The 21,292-nt window shown below is 38.9% G+C and overlaps 1 protein-coding gene across 3 annotated transcripts in view; it reads left to right on the plus strand.

The window, feature by feature from the left end:
* The window catches only part of mybl1 (MYB proto-oncogene like 1), a 42,542-nt gene extending 32,407 nt beyond the window's left edge, over window positions 1-10,135 (plus strand). For all 3 annotated transcript variants that reach the window (XM_033019384.1, XM_033019386.1, XM_033019385.1), the window contains 4 exons: window positions 3,553-3,669; window positions 3,806-3,913; window positions 5,269-5,418; window positions 9,542-10,135. In XM_033019384.1, the coding sequence (XP_032875275.1) occupies window positions 3,553-3,669; window positions 3,806-3,913; window positions 5,269-5,418; window positions 9,542-9,667 (501 nt within the window). In that variant the 3' untranslated portion in view covers window positions 9,668-10,135. The remainder of the gene's footprint in view (window positions 1-3,552; window positions 3,670-3,805; window positions 3,914-5,268; window positions 5,419-9,541) is intronic.
* The last annotated feature ends 11,157 nt before the right edge of the window (window positions 10,136-21,292 follow it).

Raw genomic sequence — 21,292 nt, forward strand, 5'->3', positions numbered from 1 at the left:
ATGATGGTAGGAAGCAGAGGGAAGATTGGTTTTCAGACTGGTAGCCCATTACTAGTGATGTGCATAAGAGGTAGATGCTGCACCCATTATTGTTTGTCATCTGGAGCAGTGATTTAGATGAAATTGCACAAAGCATGGTTAGTAAGATTGCAGATAACAGTAAAATAGGTGGCATGGTAGACAGTGAAGAAGGTTATCGAGAATTGTAATGGGGTCTTGATCATCTCATCAAGTGGACCAAGGAATGACAAATGGACTTTAATTCAGAAAAGTACAAGATGTTACATTTTGCAAAATAAAAACAGGACTTTCACGTTGAACGGTAAGACCCTGGGGAATCTTGTCGACCAGAGGTATCTAGGGGTATGAATACACGATTCCCTGGAAGTGGTTCACAGATAGATAGGGGGGGTGAAGAAGGTTTTTGTCCTCTATCAAGCAGGGCAGTTAGTATTGAAGTTGAGCTGTTATATTGTAGTTGTAGAAGATGTTGGTGAAGCTGCACTTGGATTATTGTGTTCAGATTTGGCCACCATGCTGTAGGAAAGATGCCATTAAGCTGGAAAGAGGGCAGAGTAATTTAAGAGGATGTTGTCAGTACTTGAAAGACTGAGATGTAGGCAGAAGTTGGGCAGGCTTGGACTATTTCTTGGAGCGTAGGAGACTGAGGGATGATCTTGTAGAGATGTATAAAATCATGAGGGGTATAGATGGGACAAATGCACACATTCTTTTCCCCAGGTTGGTTGATCAAGATCTAAAAGGTATACATTTAAGGTGAAAGGTGAAAGATTCAATAGCAACCTGTAAGTAACTTTTTTTCAAATAGAGTGGTACCAGAGGAAGTTGTTGAAACGGGTGCATTAACACCATTTAAAAACTATTTGGACAGGTGCATGGGATAGGAAAGGTTTAGAGGGATATGGGCCAAGCGCAGGTCAATAGGATTAGTTAGGTGGGGCATCTTGGTTAGCATGGAATAGTTGAGCTGAAGGGCCCATTTCTGTGCTCTGATCTGGTTGTGTGCATGTATCTGCTGATCTTAAGGTTTTTTTTTTTTGTACAACCCTTATTATTATGCGTTATTTCTGAACTTACCTTTAAAAGCTGTTCAGTAGAATGTCCAGTGATATTGTTCATAAAGGAATATACTAACAACATTAATTAAGCATTCTGGCTCGATGTGGCAGCAGAAATACCTATACCTGCCAGATTTGCCTTATGTGGGAACAATTAAATATGAAAAGAAATCTTACAGCAAACTTTTTGCCATATTGACAGTATAAAGATTACTGTTTGTCATTTGTTTTCTGATTTATTTATTCTTTACAGACATTATTGATTGCTGCAGTTAATTTAGATTTTTTCTTTTCAGTTAATCCTAACAATAATTTTACCATCTCGTGTTAAAATATCTTGCCTTTGAGATGTGCTTTTGTAGCCCTTATGGATGCACGCAGTTAAAATTTGAGACTCCTAATTATTCCATGAATTAAAAGCAAATCACTGAGATGCTGGAAATCATAATCAAAAATGAGTGTTGCAACTCGTTCAATGAGGGCGATGCAGTAGCACAGCAGTAGAGTTGCTGCCTTGCAGAGACCCAGGTTCGGTCCTGACTATGAGTACTGCCTGAACGGAGTTTGTATGTTCTCCCTGTGACTGCATAGGTTTTCTCCGGGCATTGTGGTTTCCTCCCGCACGTCCAAAGACGTACAGGTTTGTAGGTTAATTGCCTTCTGTAATTCGGTAATTGTAAAATTGTTCCTAGTATCTAGGTGCTAATGTACGAGTGATCGCTAGTCGATGCGGACTTGGTGGCCAAATGGTTTTCCGTACTGTATCTCTAAACTAAACTGTGAAGAGAGAAAACAATTTAATGTGGCAAATCAATATTCGTTTATCAGAAATGTGAAAGTTAGAGATAAATTGATTTTTAAGATGCAGAAAAGATTGGGTGGGAGGAGACCAAAAAGGGTCTATGGTAGGGTAAAGGATGGTGATTCAACGACAAAGGGCGTGATAGTGTGCTGCTAAAGCGTAGTAATACAATTAGTGAATAACAAAAAGCAGGTATAACGACAAAAATGGTAAAACGACAAATGTTGCAAATATGAAATGAAACTGAACTATGCTGCCTCACAGCTCCAGCGATCTGGGTTGAATCCAAAATGATGGCACAGTATCGCAGCTGGTAGAGCTTCTGCCTCACAGCTCCAGATACCTGGGTTTGATCCTTACCTCGGGTGTTATCTTTTTGAAGTTTGCACGTTTGACCTGTGACCCTGTGGCTTTCCTCCCACATCTGGTTTCTTCTCACACCGCACCGATGTGTGGGTTTATAGGTTAATTGGCCTTTGTCAATTGCCCCGCTAGTTTAATGTTATCCCACTTTCTCATTAAAGTGACGCGAGTGGAAGCTCAGGCTCCTGGACAGAACCAAAGTGTCACCTTTCACCCCATCAGCTGTTGCATACAGCACATAATCCTCCAACATTTTTACACCTCCAACAGGATCCCACCACTAGCCACATCTTCCCATTCCCACCCCATTTTTGCTTCCCACAGAGACCCCTCCCTCCGCAACTCCGTGGTTAACTCAACACTTCCCACCCATACCACCCCATCCCCAGGAGATGCAACACCTGTCCCTATTCCTCCTCCTTTGACTCTGTCCAAGGACCCCGATGGTCCTTTCAGATTTACTTGCACCACCTCCAACGTCATCTGCTGTTCCAGGTGAGAACTCCTATATATCGACGAGACCAAGCGCAGGCTCATAATCATTTTGCTGAACACCTCCGCTGAGTCCGCCTAGGCCTAGGTAATTTCCGAGTTGCTAAACACTTTAACTTCCCCTCCCATTCCCATACTGACCTTTCGCTCCTGGGCCTCCTCCACTGTTAGAGTAAGGCTCAATGCAAATTGGAGGAACAGCACCTCATATGTTGCATGGGCAGTTTGCAACCCAGTGATATGAATATTGAATTCTCTAACTTCAAGTAACCCATGCTTTCTCTCTCTCTAGTTTCACTGCCCCCCAGATTAAATGTTACTGATTGTATTACCCGTTGTCACCTTCTGGTGTTGTTCTCAGCTAACAATGATCTATTCTACATTTTCCTTAAGCTTCATCCCCTTTGATCTTTCGTTTTCACACCTTACCCTTCCATATCTGTCTCCCTCTCCCCTGACTCTTAGTCTGAAGAAGGGTCTCGGCCAGAAACGTCACCCAATCCTTCTTTCCAGAGATGCTGCCGGTCCCGCTGAGTTACTCTAGCATTTTGTGTCTATCTTCTGCTTTCACTTTTATTTTGTACATTTTACCAGTTTGGAACAATAATTACTGACCTGAAATAACAACTGCTTTCTACAAATGATGCTTGACCTGAGAATTTTTGTACCTTGTTTCATTTGTAAAGGAACCATTGAATTGTAACATCGAGAGGAAGTTTTAAAATATGATTAAATAATAATTCTAAAATAAAACCCGTTTGAAACTGCACCATGACTTTAAGTCAAACATAAGTAATTCCTCCTTTAACTACCTAGCCTCAATCGCTTGCACATTTAGAAGAGGATATTCGAGAGGTCTTGAAGAAGGAGACAGGGACCGACATATTACTTGGAGAAGGAATGGATCCAATCTTCAAAATCTGCGAGCAAGAGGTGATATTATAATTGTGCTCTTTTTCTTCTGCCTGTAATAAAAGAATTTTGATTGTGATTTCTGTTTTTCGTCTTCACTCCTTTTCTTTGTTTTTCTCCCCAACTCTCTGAACCCCAACCCCAAAATCAATCACAGCAAAATGCTCCTCTCAAGAAAGTACGAAAATCTCTTGTTTTGGACACTTGGAACAAGGATGCCTTTGGTGCACAAAAGTTCACACAGTCCTCTGTTTCGGATATGCAGGTAAGTTTATTAATTCTGGGAACTTTACAACATAAAAATGTCTAAAGGAAATTAATTATTAATCAGAATGAACTAGCACTAGTGTTTATTGCATTTTTCTATAAAGCTTAACTTGTAGTTCACTGTTAGGAGAATTGGTTCTCAAACTTTGATTCCTGGCTCTCTGTTCGTAAGTTTTTGTCATAATTTCTTTACAATCTGTTTTCCACTTAGTTGGGTAAGCCTTAATATCATGGAAAATATCTGTGAACCAAGGTGCTTGCATATAAACAATTTTCCTCATTCTTCTATCATTGGAACATGTATGTTGTATTTAAACCTCCTGCTGACAGAAGCATGGATAGTAGTTTCAGCAATGGATCAGATGAGATAGGAATGGAGTGGATGTAAAATTGGTAACAATGTTCATTATCATAGATGTGGAGTTGGATTTGCAGACCAAATGTATGAATTAAGAGTAGGCTACTCAACCCTATGAGCCTGAGATGGTGACTTCTACTGAGTTGGTGACTGATACAACTGTAACCTTATCTTGCTCTCTGCCCATCTCTGGTAAACTCTCACTATACTCAGCACCAGTCCCTCCAGCACATCAGTGGTCACAGACCTACAGTCTGAAGAACAACCCTCCGCAACCACTCTCTCCTTCCACTGAGCCGATTTGTATACAATTGACTTGCTCACTCAGGATTCCTGGATCTGCCTACCTTGTCAAAAGCTTTGCTGAAGTCATGTAGATAATGTCTACCATCCTGCCTTTGTCGATACTTTTGGTTATCTCTTCAACAAACTGAATCAAATTTGTGAGAAATGATTTCCCATGCACAAAACCATGCTGACTATCCCCTGTCAGTCATTGCCTTTCCAAATACAAATGTATCCTGTTTCTCAGAATCCTCATAATTTTCCCACCAGTCCTGTTATGCTCACCACTCTATAGTTCCCTGGCTTGTCTTTACAGCTCTTGTTATATAAAAGCATAATGTTAGCCTCCTCCAGTACCGTACCTCTGGCTCTGGGAAGATAGACACATTTCTGCCAGGTCTTCTGCAATTTCTCCCCTTGCTTCCCACAAACCCGTAGAATACATATGGTTAGCCCTGAGAAATTATCTAACCTTATACACATCAACCCCATAAGCACCTCTTGTAATGTTGATATGTTTCAGTTCATCACTGTTCTCTTTATTGAATTCCTGAACTTCCACGAGTTTTTTCACAATTAATACAAATCACTAGGAGCCATCATAGTGATTGGGTAAAAGTTAGAACCTTGCATGCCCTTTTTCATTAAGAACCTGTGTGAGAATCAGAAACATAATTGAATTGGAGAAATAAATTGCCTTTTCATTACAGTCTGAAAACCTGTTGAATACTTCGTTACTGAGAACACTTTTACCAGAAAAATCGGACCTCGCCACAAGTACATGGAGCAGAAATGTTATCTTGTCTGAAATAAAGCATAAAAATACTTCAAAAACTGTACGATTTGAGATCCCATTGCAGGTAAGCCAGGGGTATTGGACTTTGATTTATGGGTACAGTTCCACCACTGATTTTCCAGCAACTGGTGGTCCGGCATCTCCTTTAATTTGGACAAAATTACGAGAGTGCACTTGAAATCCACCCCCAAATGTCCCCCTGAAAATATGACGACTAGGCCGGGTGAGGCAGCTGATCTCGATCACATCCGGACTTCCGAGCCGAGCAAGTCGAATCTGACCCCAGCGGCCGGGATTTTGGAACTTTGGCCCAGCCGGAGCTGGCAGAGTGGTTCCCATAGCCGACTTTGTGGGCCGGTATATTGGCTGCCCCAAAACCGTGACTTCTGTTGGTCTGGCAAAATGGATAATACGGCATTGTTCTGGTACCAAGGGTGCCGGAAAATTGGTGGTGGACCTGTATTATGTAAAGCTTACTATTTAGAATATTTCACAAAGCAATCAAAACCCAATTATAAGTTCTAGGAGTGGAATTAGGCCATTCGCCTCATGAAGTCTACTCCACCATCAATCATGGCTGATCCATCTTTCCCTCCCTACCCTGTTTTCCTGCCTTCGCTCCGTAACCCCTGACACCCGTACCAATCAAGAATCTGTCAATCTCCACCTTCAAAATATCCTTTGATTTCTTTTCTTTCAAGAGATTTAGGGAATTTTAATTTTGTGCGGGAGACTTATTCTGCTTTATTCATGCTTAACCTTAAGATATTTACCTTGGGTTGAGCAGGACTATCCCCATATTCTTGAGAATGTTTTCACGTAATTGTCAGCCGTCTTCTGAGTAAGTTATTGGAAGTGATACTTGTTTGGGCCAGAAGGGATGATTATTGTGTGTTTGATACTCAACTTGGCCATCAAGTGAAATTCCATCGGCCAAGCAGACCTTATCTTTTCTTAAAATCGTTCTACACTTTTGCAGAAAAGTCTTGGGTATATTGTCAGCTGTATCTAGTAATGCCTTCAGCAAGAACTGCACATTTGCATTGGGTAGGGAATAATAAACAGTCATTTTCAAGTAGCTATTCATCCTTATTTGTCTGATCTAAGCGTACATGTGCAACCCAAGGTAAATCCCTCAAGGTAACTCAATAAAAATGAAAAACTAATTCCTCCATCCCTGTAATTTTTAATTCACCTGAATAAAGATTTTGTAATGAGAAGAAGGTATTATTTGGAACTTAATCAAGCATAATTGTTTTGCAAGTGCTGTACTTGTTTAACTTGTAATATTTGGTGTCAGCAAGGTTGTCTTTATTTCATTTTAGTACTGCCAAAGTGTTTACTCCCCATGTATCCTTAGTTTCTTCCATTGTTCTTGGCATATTTGTACATATTAATACACCACTATTTTTTGCATCCACCCCTGTCTTTTTCCCTAATTAAGAAGGATTCCCCTATCCTGATTCTGTTGAGCTTCTTTCTTGTTTGTCCATCCCTTGAACTGGTCACAATAACCTAAGAATCAAAATTCCTTCCTAACTTTCATCCCTGCTCATTGTAATATGCCTGTCGTACCTTCATCCTTTTTTTTCAACCTGTGGAGCTTCATTCTTGGTTGTGCATCCTTCTTTATTCCAACTGCCTCCTCTAAACCAAAGAGTGTTCTGCAGTTGCTCAGTTATATTACTCAGTTATATTCAATGCTCTGGTCAAGCCAAACTAGGTTTGATCATTGATTCAGTAAAATTCATTTAATCATTCTCCTTTAAACAACACCCAAAAAGTGAAGTTGCGCTGCTGACAGTTATGATTATCTATTCAAATGGCGTCTTGCAGCTTGTCATCTAATTAACTATTAATTGACAGACAGTTGTTTACAATTGATCAACATTATAAAACAAACTAGATAATAAAGATAAACTAAAACTGACACAAAATCTTAGACTGGAAGCACGACCAATTTCTGACCTTTACATTTGTTTTAGTTGTACTTTGTGTCACACCGTTGGTGGAAATTGAGACTCCTCGCAAATTTGATGTTAGCTGTCTTAGAAATAGTAGTACAAAATTTTTTTAGCAACAAAAGACTGAAGTTTAATATATTTTCTGTAAATATGAAAAGTGAATCAATGCTTAGAAATGATCACTGATGGACAGTGCATAGTCATGGAAGATGAAGAGACCAAGTAGGGATTCTGGACATTCTTTTGAGACTTCATTGTGTGGATGATAAAAAAAAGCAATTGCTAGAGAAACAATAGTTTTACGGTAGCAAGAATGAAACTGCAGTCCATTGGAGTAGTCTAAAATTGGAGTTTAAAATAGCACTGAGTGGTCAGTTGTACAATATATTCTGGAGGTATTGAGAATGTCACAATATAACCATAGTAAATGGGTAACTGATGTTCTAAGTTTGCTAGAGTTGAATAAAAGTTAGTTCCCAAGGGTTTAAACTCACTCAGCCCAGAACTGGGGCATGTAGAATCCTGTTACATTGCAGCTTAGAATGAGACAAATTGGCTCATCTGTTCTTTGTTGCTTTTATTTCAAAAACCAATTATTCTGGGCCTAATCCCATCTCATTTTAAACTTTTTTTTTGGCAGAATATTCAAGATCATAATAACTTGCTGCATTAATGTTTTGTGCTACCCCTGTACCTTTTGTTACAGGAAATTTGCTGAAGTTTTAATCAAAACCCTTCAACTTCAAATACCTGCTTTAAATCACTTTTGCCCTAAGGAGAACAATATCAATTTCTCGGTTCTCCAGTAACCGATTATTTAAAAAAAAAATTGATATCCTTCTAATAAGTCCCTTCAGCACCTTTTGGCTTGCTTTCCTTCCTGAAGAATTGCCTAGAAATAGGCAATGTATTCCAGTTAAGATTTTAACCAGTGTTTTATCAAGCTTTGGTGTAATTTTCTTGCATCTGTATTCTGTCACTATATTTGTGAAACAAAGGTTCTATTTGACTTTTCAGTATTCTTCGCAATATCCCGTCATCATCAGATTTCTGTGCATAAACCGAGTCTGCAGAGCAGAATCAATTTTCTTCGCCCATATCCTCTTTAACAAACTGAATCCCTTCACACTTTCTTGCATCAACTCTGCATCAAAGTATCATGAGGAATTTCTCATGATACCTTTACTGTTTTCCTCATAGTTTGCCACCACTTGCAGCATTCCGCCCTTGATGATTTTGGCCTGCATTTCGATTCATTATACTCTCTTGAATCACTTAAATAAGATATTCTTTCTTAATTTCTTATGACATGCGAGACCATTCAGCCCATCTAGTCTGTGGCTGCTCGTGGAACAATCCTATCAGTCCCATTTCCCCCACTTATTTGTTGTAACCTTTCTCACTTGTTCAGTAACACCATCCTGATTTTCTTACCACCCGTTTAAAACAAGTCATTTATAGTTGTCAATTATTTTACCAACCAGTAAAATTTTGAAGTATGGGTGGAAATCTTAGCGCCCGAGGGAAATCTACATGGTCAAGGGAGAACATTCAATCTTCACAAAGGCAGCATTGGACAGGATTGAACCTGGAATGCTGGTGTTATGAGGCAGCAACACTCATGTGCTTAGGTACCGTGCAGGCTCTTCTTAATTTCTTGCTCCGTACAAACGTCCTAACCCATATAGACAATCATTCATTGACTTTGCTGAATTATAATACTTTACTATTCCTATTTCAACTTCCCTGTCTCAGGAATATGACTTCCAAATTTGGTGCCATCTGTTCCAGAATTCCACATTTTAATCCCTCTGTTTACAGAAAGATTATTGCCTGAAAGGAGGTAATTTAATTATTGACTATTTGCTGGCTTTATGCCTTTGTCCTCTGGTTCTTAATCCTTCCACTAACAGGAACATTTCTGCTATATCATTTATCTAAACATTCATTGATTTTAAATTCCTTGATCTGTTTTGTGTTCCAAAGAGAACAATAAATGGAAAAAAACTACAGATGCTATAAAGCTAAAAATAAAACAGACGATGCAGGAAATTCTCTGCAGGTCAGACAGTACCTGTGGAAAGAGAAACAATTTGGAAGTTTTTTTATTGTCAAAACTGGGAAGGGCGGGAAATAAATTGATATGATTGCATTCAATCAAGGCATGGGCATCATCTTATAAAAGTTTATCTAACTTCTATTCCTATTTTGTATGCGGTGCAGATGACCAGTGAATGGGAAGCAGTTGCTTGTGGAAAGACAGAGGATCAGCTAATAATGACTGAACAGGCTCGAAGGTATCTTACTGCATATAATGGCAGCAACACTAGCAGAACTCTGATCCTGTAACTGTCCATTGCTTAAGAAGCCGCTGAATATACACTAAATCTGAGAGCTGTTGATTTCTGTCATAAACCTAGCTCATAGGCCAGCTAGGTTTGATTTTTCTAGAAGAAATCTCTTTAATATTCTGATATGTACAGTGCATTCAGAAAGTATTCAGTCCCCTTCACTTTTTCCACATTTTGTTACGTTACAGCCTTATTTGAAAAATGGATAAAATTCTTTTTTTTTTAATCATCAATCTACACACAAAGCCCCATAATAAAAAAGCAAAAACAGGTGTTTAGACATTTTTGCAAAGTAATTAAAAATAAATAACTGAAATATCACATTGAAATAAGTATTCAGAGCCTTTACTCGGTAGTTTGTGGAGGTACCTTTGGCAGTGATTACAGTCTCAAATCTTCTTGGGTATGACGCTGCAAGCTAGAATCTTCTCTGCAGATCCTCTCAAGCTCTGTCAGGTTGAATGGGGAGCGTCGATGCACAGCTATTTTCAGATCCCTCCAGAGACCAGAGAATTTTGTTTCTCATGGTCTGAGAGTCCTTTAGGTGCCTTTTGGCAAACTCCAAGCAGGCTGTCATGTGCCTTTTACTGAGGAGTGGCTTCCGTCTGGCCACTCTACGATAAAGGCCTGATTGGTGGAGTGCTGCAGCTATAGTTGTCCTTCTGGAAGGTTCTCCCATCTCCACAAAGGAACTCTGGAGCTCTGTCAGTGACCATCGGGTTCTTGGTCACCTTTCTGACCAAGGCCCTTCTCCCCCGATTGCTCAGTTTGGCCGGGCTGCCAGCTCATTGAAGAGTCCTGGTGGTTCCAGTTCTTCCATTTAAGAATGACGGAGACCACTGTGCTCTTCGGGAATTGCAATATTGCAGAAATTGTTTTATACCCTTCCCCAGATCTGTGTCTCGACACAATCCTGTCTCGGAGGTCTACGGACAATTCCTTCATCTTCGTGGCTTGGTTTTTGCTCTGACGTGCACTATCAACTGTGGGATCTTATATAGACAGGTGTGTGCCTTTCCAAATCATGTACAATCAATTTAATTTACACTAGTGGACTCCATTCAAGTTATGGAAACATTTCAAGGATAATCAATGGAAACAGGATGCACCTAAGCTAAATTTTGAGTGTCAAAATAAAGGTCTGAATACTTATGTAAATGTGATATTTCAGTTATTTCTTTTTAATTACTTTCAAATTTCTAAACACCTGTTTTCGCTTCTTCATTCTGGGGTATTGTGTGTAGATTGATGATTTAAAAAAATGAATTGAATCCATTTAAAAATAAGGCTGTAACATAACAAAATGTGGAAAAAGTGAAGGGGTCTGAATACTTTCTGAATGCACTGTATTAGATAAACCTAACCAAAACTAAAAGCTGCTTTTGCTAAGTGTAATATGTGCTAATAAGGTAGCCGATATTTAAAATATAAGAAACACATGGATGGAGAGTTAGAAGTAAGTACTGTCTGAGTTGCACTCTTTTGTCTTTGATATGCTGTGTAAAGAACAGGCTAAATGCTATCGATGGATATAATGCCATATAATGGGTAATTGTCATGTAGTTATATTTTTACAACTGATCCAAATTGTTAAACAAACACTGACCAATTTGGATTGGTTGCTTGGAATCAAGCATGAAAATTTAAAGCAGCTAATATCAGATATTTGACAATTGACAAAACCAAGATAATTTCCTATTGTATGGTATGCTTTATTGTAAACATGTCAATATGATCAAATAAGTGTGTGAAGCACAAAACCAAGTGTTTTTATAATGTAAGCAGACAGGATGAAGATTTTTTTTAAATTTCACAATGGTGAAATACCAGTATTTAATACAAGTCTCTGAAATGTGAGATGGTCTTTTGAATGTATTGTAGAAGCAGGGAAATGTTGTAAATTGAGACGAAAGGGTACATTTTCTTTAAATTATTTTCAGCTCCAAAGCTTAATAGTATTTATGTATGAGGATCGAGAACCTAGAACCCACTGTTAATTCCTGTTGATTAGAAATGATTATAGCTGGTCACAGATTTTAAAATATGAATGTTCTTCACATTTGGATACTTATCAGAAAACTTTAACATGCAACCATTAAAGTCTATTAGTTCTCAGGAGCAGGAGTGCATGTTCACTTTCAATCATCTCTGCCTTGCATGATTTGTGAGTAGAAGGGAAAAAACGTTTCTGATCTACATAGAATAACACTCCTGTTTTGAACTGCTCTTGTGCTGCTTCCTTGTTATCAACATACCTTATTGAAAGGAAAGTAGGTGAAGAAACTGAATGAGAACACATGCATATTTGTAAGCTAAACATTCTACAATAACATAAGCTGTCTGTAAATACAGGTGAATTAATCCAATTCCTCTTCCAAATCTAGTTACAGTCACAAAACTAATATTTGCACTTAAATATTTAACCAATAATGGATGTATATGTGTTTGCATTACATTGTAAATTGATTAAACTATGAGTTAGTTCTCTAGTCATAATTTTTAAGCAAGATATTGCATGCAAATCCATTATTGGTCAGTTGCACCTTAAGATTACAAATCACAATTATTCATTTCTCAAGATATTTCCAAATGTATTCTGTAAACAAATGCATTCTACTTAATACAGTAACGGGGAACAGCACACATAATCTATATTGTGAAGAATGTTAATTTTGGAGGTAGATAAAGATCCAGGATATGTCTGTCATTTTAATTTTAACTTAATGACATTGCATTTGACTGGTATAATTTTCCATGGCATTAAGAAGACATCATTACTCTGGGTGGTAATATAAGTAATGTGAAGAGGGAACATATTGCAGCAAATTTAGAGTAGTAGTAAAATTACGTATATTGTGCTACAACTTTAATTGACTGGGTTTGATGGATTTTTTTTTTTTTATTATCAAATTAATTTGATTCTGGGTATTTTCTGCATACTTGGCTATACAAATCTTTCCAGTACCTTTTTTCAAAATCTAAGGTTAATTTCTTAGTAAATTAGTTCATATTGTTTTGCCTAATTGTCGTTCACGAAATAACGTCCATTGAAACTGCCTCCGCTCAATTTATACCAAATTGGAGGTGGAAAACCCTACCCTACGATCTCTACTTTTATTTTAATCAACATGTTTACTTTCTAGGTGTATTCTTAAAACAAAGTGGTTTATTTTATGTTAATTTAAAATGCACCACAACATTGTGTGGGTCTCATAGAATATGGAAGAATTATTTCCCAGATTTAAAATGATCTTTCATTTCCACGCACAGGTAAAACATTGGGTTAAAGTTGCCTGAACTTAGATATTTGCACTAAATATGTGTTTACGTTTTCCTTTTCCCCTTCGAAAGATATTAATTAATTAGATGGATCCGCAGAACGCGGAGTGTATGTGGAGATGTAGCACTGATATATTTAGAGGGAAAAAACAATAGTACATGGTTATTAAATAGCTATAAAATATTTAGACACTCTTTCCTCTCCTGAGTTGTACTGCTATGCACAATAGCAGGATATGCTTGCTGCTATTGAGAGATGGAAAAGGGAGCATCAGATGCACTGTGTAGAGAATGTACATAGTTTGTATGATGGAAACAGTGATTCTGTAACATTTAACAGCTATTTTATGTGTGAAGGTTCTGTCTTGCATGCTGTGTTCACTAAGCACATATTAATTGGACACATTTTGAAGGTTGTTTTTGTTTTTATTTTGTCTTTTTTTAAGGTGATTTTGTTTCTGCAGGATTGAACTTTTGAATGTCATACATGTAGCAGTTATTTGTATCCTGCATTTGCTCTGATTACATTATCTCTGGATTTACATAACAGCAATTTGATTATATCATTCTTACATAATTCACAGATGCTGCATAAATACTGAAGAGTTGTTTAGTTATGCCAATATACTGCCATATGGGTTATGAATTTCTGCTGTAATCTGTCACACATGTGTTTTAATAGACTGGTGCATGTCCTTTCTTTGCCATGATCAAAAAAATGGTACAACAACTGCCTATGTAGAGCATATGTATGTTGTGTCAAAATAAATTGCTATGTACTATCCTGTGGTTGTGTATTCTTTTAAAAGAAATAGCTGAAATCTGAATCAGAATATTGCTCATTTAGTCAGTGTGAAAGACTACTGATCCATTGCATTAGTACACTTGTTGCTACTTTTTTAATGTGCTAGTCCTACAACATGAATTTCAAAATGACGAAATTGTCTCAACTCTGTCAGGTCGTTTTAATAAATTTATCCAATAGAAGTTGAGGTGATTTCTTCACACCTGGTACAAGAGCTTTATATCATCTTTTACATTTGAAATTATTGATGTTGGTTTAGTATTGCCATATGTATCAAGATACTGTGAAAAGCTTTTTGCGTACTCTCCAATCAAATCCAATGAGTACAATCAAATCATATCAGAGTGGGAGACAAATATCTGAGAGGGGCTTTGAGACGTGCTATGGATCCAATAGTAGCATTTACGTTAGAAATATGGAATGTTATAGTGGAAAAATACAAATTAAAAAGAGGGGTTCACGCATTGAAGTGGTTCGCATATGACTCAAAGTTTAAGCCAGGGGTGTATGATTCAAAATTCAAAGAATGGGCACAAAAAGGCATAACGGCAATGTATACAGTTTCAGAAAATGGCGAGTTTATGAGCTTCCAAGATTTAAAGTCAAAGTATGGTCTCGAAAACAATGATTTTTTTAGATACTTGCAATTAAGAGACTACTTTACAAAAGAGATAAGGCCAGAACTAGATGAAACTTCAAATAATGTGATCAAGGTGATTGTGGATGCATACAAGCAGAAGGGGTCTCGGGTCATCTCTGCTTTCTACCAAGCTCTGGTGGGAAGCGGGGGAGAATCAATGCTCTACATAAAAACAAAATGGGAAGCAGAATTAAAGATTCAAATAACAGAAGAAGAATGGTATCAAATGTGTGAAACACAATGTTCATCCACAAACTCACTAGTATGGAGAGAATTTTGCTGGAAGAATCTATCTCGCTTTTTTATAACACCCAAAATAAAAAGCAGACAACTTGCTGTCCAACAACACTGTTGGAGGCTGTGTGGTAGTACGGAGGCAGACCACTCGCATATTTCCTGTAACTGTGTAAAGATAAGGCCATACTGGGAAAATGTTAATGCAGCTGTAAAAAATATCTTGGGTTATAAAATCCCAAATACCTGCTCTGTGATGTATCTGGAGCGTATTAAAGATATTGTAAAAATAGAAGATACATATTTGATTAAAGTTTTGCTTGCAGCAAGTAAGAAGGCCGTTACCAGGCAGTGACTTAACGAAAAAAGTCCAAAACAGGAACAGTAGTTAGAAATTGTGCGAGACATCTTTAATATGGAGAAATTTACATATTCCTTGAGAATCACAGAGGGTAGTCGAGGGTAGTCGAGGCCAGTTCATTGGCTATATTTAAGAGGGAGTTAGATGTGGCCCTTGTGGCTAAGGGGATCAGAGGGTATGGAGAGAAGGCAGGTACGGGATACTGAGTTGGATGATCAGCCATGATCATATTGAATGGCGGTGCAGGCTCGAAGGGCCAAATGGCCTACTTCTGCACCTAATTTCTATGTTTCATTTGAGAAGATCTGGGAAAAATGGACCGTTTATTTGAGCCATGACACCAATTAGATAAATGCCGAGTTAGATATGGAAAGATTGTGTTATAATAATAATAATAAACTATTACGGACTCAAGGTCCAGACAAGGGGCAACATTACATTAAAAATGCATTGCATTTCAAATATCATAAATACATATAAAATCATGGTATATCACTTATAAAAACATCATAATTTATATATTTTTTAAAAACCCACAATACTTAAGTTAAAAATCCAGATTAAAAGATGATCAATGTCCGACAACGATACCAGTATTTCCACAGCTGGGATTCGTAGCGTGTAGTGCTAACCCTTATGTTTGTCGAGGCCACAATAAGCACATTTTTAGAGTCATTTATCCTGCAAATGAATTTATACATGTGTCTTAGGATAGCTTCTAAAGTACTGACTCCTGCAGCCACAAACATATTACTGGCACTACACCATCTAGGTTGCCTTAGCAGTGTTCTCATGGCATAGTTATATGCCACCTTTAGTCTCCGCATACTTGTCTTTAAATAGTTCGACCACAGGTGCGCAGTGTAGAGTGGTGTGCAGTATGCTCTAAATAGCGACATCTTCACCACATCTGCACACGCACCAAATTTACGCAAGAGGATATTCGCCTGTACATACAGCATGCGTCGTTGCCTATAAATATCCTCATCATCTGTCATTTGTTCTGTAATAATATGCCCTAGATATTTTGTCTTATTACAGACACTAAGATTGTTGTCAGACAATTTAAAATCAGGATATTTTAGGCATTTATCCGCTTTGGTTCTACAGACCATAACAGCACTCTTACTAGCATTATATTTAATGTCATGTTCCACACCATACACAGAACTAGATGGTATGTTTGTATGAATATTGAATTATCTCCAGATAACTAATCAATGTAATGTTTTTTCTTTTTTTAATTTGGTAAGTGAACCACACGGTCTTATTCCAATTTGTTTAATTATTTACTTCTTTTTTTTCCCCTATCTATTTTTTTTTTTTTGATTGCTGTTTTTCTTACTTTGTTTTATTTATGGTGATGGTGTTTGCACTGTTTTGTATATATCTCTTAAAAATCAATAAATATTTAAGTGAAAAAAAAAGAGTGCAGAATATAGTTACAGCATTATAGTGTTACAGTTGTGGAGGAAAAAGTCCAAGGTTTGCAACGAGGTAGGTCGGATGATTGGGATTACACCCTGGTTTATAGGAGGATCGTTTGGCTGTCTGATAACACTGTGGAAGAAGCGTTTCATAATTTTGGTGGGGCACATTTTCAAGCTTTGTATCTTATGCCTAATGGGTTTTTGGTTCATTTCCTGGTCCATGCTGGTTTAGCATATATTGGTATGGGCACAACAGAATTTGGTACTACAGGACTGTGAAGCACTCTCCATTAGCTTCTACTGCTGGGGAATGTTTGTAGACAGGCCATTAGGGCATGTGCAATTGTGTTTAATCATTATGCACAAAGAGAGTCAATTTGCTGCTTTGGCTGCAAAATCAGCAATGATTACATGGTGGGAGCATGGTGAAAATTATACCTCAATGAGAACTGACCAACAAGTGAGGGTGTAGAATCGGCTCTGAAATAAATAATAAATGTTAAGAAATAATTAATTGCCTTCAATGCTTAATTACAAAAGTTTTATCGGGAAATCTGCTTGTCTTAAACAACGTGTAATTTCTTTTTAAACTTTGGAGATTTTAGATATACGGCATGGGAACAGGCCATTTGGAACATCGAGCCTCCACCGACCAGTGATCACCCCGTATGCAAACACTATCCTACACATTAGGGACAATTTGCAATTATACCAAAGAAAATTAACCTACAAACCTGTACATCTTTGGAGAATGGAAGGAAACCGGAGCACTCGGAGAAAACCTATGCGGTCACAGGGAGGATGTACGAACTCCGTACGGACAGTTTCCGTAGTCGGGATCGAAACCGGGTCTCTGGAGCTGTAAGGCAGCAACTCTACCGCTGTGCCACTATGTTCATTGCATAATCCCTGCAAGAGCTAGATCACATAATCTAAATTGAATTTACTGCAGCACTCTCTCTAGGTGAGACTTTGAAACTAAGGTCCTGACTCTTTCAAATGACCCAATTCGGAGAGCAGGGCTCTTAAGTTGCTTTGAGAGATGATTAAGCAATTATTTATATCATTATAATTGTATTATTTTTCTATTTTCTTTTTTTAAGGAAGCCACTCTGCCATAGATTACATTGGCTGTGAAAAAGCAAAAGACATGAAGGAAATGGGGATGATGAGTTTGGGATGGAGAAGGGATTCATATTTTCTATCGAGCTATTTCACATGTTACTTCCTTTCCATGTCCCTTTAAAAAGTTGAAAAAGCAATGTCAACTCCTTCAATCGAAATTCCTTCATAACAGATATCATCTTCCGTACAGTCTACAAGACGTGTACATCCTTCAATTAATTCTAGCATTCTATGAATGCTACTTCATCAATCCCAGGATACTACTCTCTCACTCCCTTTTGAGATGGTAAAATTTAAACATTAAACACTATTTTCCCTCTCCATGTTTTGTTCCTTCCATTCTACACCAATCACATTTATGAGCATTGCACTGCATCTGCCAATTCAACCAACTTGTCCATGTTCTTAACTTTTCTCTTGTTCACTTTGTTATTTTATGCTATTTTCATTATTTGCAAACTTGTACATGTGTCCTCATTATTTATGAAGATCAATGGTCCAAAGCCCTAGGTCGTTTTGTTGCATACTTCTACAGTCGGAAAAACAGGTGCTAATCAGTACACTTATCCCTTAGCCATGTATATGAAATTCGTACCTCCCCTTTAAAAATGTGTGCCTCTGTTACAAACGTCTTTTGTATGTGGTCCCTTTGAAAGTCCAGAAGGGTGATGGCTACTGCACTGCCTTCAAATCTGCTGTATGCGCTTCTACCCCTCCACTAATACTCTCCGCCGCTTGGCGAAACTTGTCTTTGCCCTTAACTTTTCTTTTGATGCTTCGTGCTTTCTTCAAGTCAAAAGTGTAGCCATGGGCCCCAGCTATGCTTTTCTTTTTATAGGCTAAGCTGAGCACTCATCTCGAACGTACCCTGGTACAACTCCCCATTGACAACAACATTGGGGCTGCCCCATGCAACTAGTCGATTACATAAAAATCATCACCATCTTCCACCATGCCATCATATTGACGAGCCATCGCTGACACATTTTTTCCCCTTTTTTGATCTACTTCTAACTCGGGAGACAGACCATCCACATTCTTGAGACTGAAGAAAAGTAACAAGCCGAAATATGGTCTGTTTATTTTCCTCCACAGATGCTGTCTGACCTGCTGACTTCCTCCAGCAGTTTGTTTTTCACTCAAAGGCATGAATTATGCAGCCAAAGGAAGGACTAGAAGGGGAAGGGGAGAAATAGGTGGGTCATAGGGAAGAGAGGGGTAGAAAAAGTGGGTTTGTTTGTAGGTTACGTTGTTTGTCATGTTGAACAGTCCTTGTTCCAAATGTACACTGGCACCATTCCCCAACTTTATCTGCTACAGCAACAGTATTGGGGCTTGCTTATTCACCTCTACTTTCCACCCTGCCTTCACATTCACTTGGACTATCTCTGATACCCTTCCTTTGCTCGATCATTCTGCCTCCTGGACTACAACTCATTCCACCCTGCCTCTTGCAATGACACTATCCCCTACTCTCAATGTCTTTGTCTCCGCCGTATCTGCTCCCAATATGAGGCAAGGCAGATGAGCTTAGGGCATGGATAAGTACGAGCGACTGGGACGTGGTAGCCGTAACTGAAACCTGGTTAAGGGACGGGCAGGACTGGCAGCTCAATGTTCCGGGGTCCAGGAGCTTCAGAAGTGACGGGTGAAGGAAAAAGACGAGGGAGGTTACATTGTTGTTTAAGAAGGATATCACGGCTGTGTTCAGAGGTGACATTACAGACGATTCACTAGTGAGGCTGTATGTGTTGAGCTGGGTGGAACAATAAAGGGATGATCACCTTGTTGGGGGTGTACTACAGACCCCCGAATAGTCAATGGGAATTAGAAGAACAAATGTGCCGGGAGATTGCAGACAGCTGCAGGTCAAATAAGGTTGTTGTAGGGGATTTCAACTTTTCCAATATAGACTGGGGAAATCAGTGTGAAGGGTTTAGATGGGGTGCAATTCCTTAAAAGTGTTCAGGATAATTTTCTTAAGCAGTATGTGGAGGCCCCCACATGTGAGAGGGCAACGCTGGATCTAGTATTGGGAAGGGCAAGCTAATGAAGTGTGTGTGGAAGAGCCTTTTGGGACCGGTGACCACAGTTCGATTAGGTTTAAGATAGTTATGGATAGGGACGGAGAGGGTCCATATGTTAAAATGCTCAACTGGGGTAAGGCCAACTTTGAGGGTATGAGAGAAGGTCTTGCTCAAGTTGACTGGAGCAGGTTATTTGAGGGGAAAAGAACATCGACCAAGTGGGATGTTTTTAAAAGTATAACACCTCACACAGAAAGCTCACGATATGTACGTCCCCGTTAAAGTGAGGGACAAAGCAGGCAAACGTAAGAAAGCTTGGCTGAGGGAAATTGAGATGTTAGTCAACAACAAGAAGGATGCATGGGACAGGTTTAGGCAGCTGGGATCAAGTGCATCCCTGGAGGAGTTTCGGGAACTAAGGAATAAACTAAAAAAGGAAATCAGAATGGCAAAAAGGGGCCATGAGATAGCTCTGGCGGGTAGGGTTAAGGACAACCGCAAAATATGTTATAAATACACTAGACCAAGTGGGACCCGTTGGGCCCCGTCCCCCAACACAGGGGGGTGGGAGGTCATGTTGCCGTTGTATAAGACGTTGGTGAGACAGCATTTATAATATTGTATTGTTCTGGGCACCATGTTATTGGAAAGATATTGTCAAGCTTGAAAGGGTTCAGAAAAGATTTATGAGTATGTAGCCAGGACTAGAAGGTGTGAGCTATACTGCCCTAATTTGACAAAAGGAAGCAACTGACAATTTTGTCAAAATTGAGTTGCTTCTTTTAGGGTATTTGAGGTATTTAGGGTATTTGAGATATGCTCTACAAAATGGTGAACAAAATAAGTCTTCTACAATTTGAAAATATTTATACCAGAAAAGTAAGAAATTCCATCAGAGAGCTGAAAGAAAATCACGTTTTGCTCATTTACAAGAAAACTCCTTTCTGTCAGTTGCTTCCTTTTGTCAAAGTAGGGCAGTATAGAGGCTGAGTTGGCTGGGTCTCTATTCCATGGAGCGCAGGAGGATGAGGGGAGATCTTGTAGAGGTATACAAAATCATGAGAGGAATAGACCGGGTAGATGCAGAGTCTTTTGCCCAGAGTAGGGGAATCGAGGACCAGAGGACATAGGTTCAAGGTGAAGGGGAAAAGATTTAATAGTAATCCGAGGAGTACCTATTTCACACAAAGAGTGGTGGGTGCATGGAACAAGCTGCCAGAGGAGATAGTTGAGGCTGGGACTATCTCATCGTTTAAGAAACAGTTAGACAGGTACATGGATTGGACAGGTTTGGAGGGTTATGGACCAAGCGCAGGCAAGTGGGACTAGTGTAGCTGGGATATTGTTGGTCGCTGTGGGCAAGTTGGGCCGAAGGACCTGTTTCCACACAGTATCACTCTATGACTCTATAAGGCTTTCCATTTTAGGACATCAGAGATTTCTTTAGTAAACATGGTTTTGCCCCCAGCTGTCATCAATGGATCCCTTATTCGCAAGTTTTTAAGAAAGAACTGCGGATGCTGGTAAAATTGAAGGTAGACACAAAATGCTGGAGAAACTCAGCGGGTGAGGCAGCATCTGTGGAGAGAAGGAATTGGTGATGTTTCGGGTCGAGACCCTTCTTCAGACTTATTCGAAAGTCCTATGTGCCCCACAGTTCTACTCTCATTCTCCCTGCCGCCAGATAGAACAAAGGTAGAGTTCCCTGGTCCTCACCTTTCA

The sequence above is a fragment of the Amblyraja radiata genome, chromosome 4, assembly GCF_010909765.2.
Source record: "Amblyraja radiata isolate CabotCenter1 chromosome 4, sAmbRad1.1.pri, whole genome shotgun sequence".
Classification (NCBI taxonomy): Eukaryota; Metazoa; Chordata; class Chondrichthyes; order Rajiformes; family Rajidae; genus Amblyraja; species Amblyraja radiata.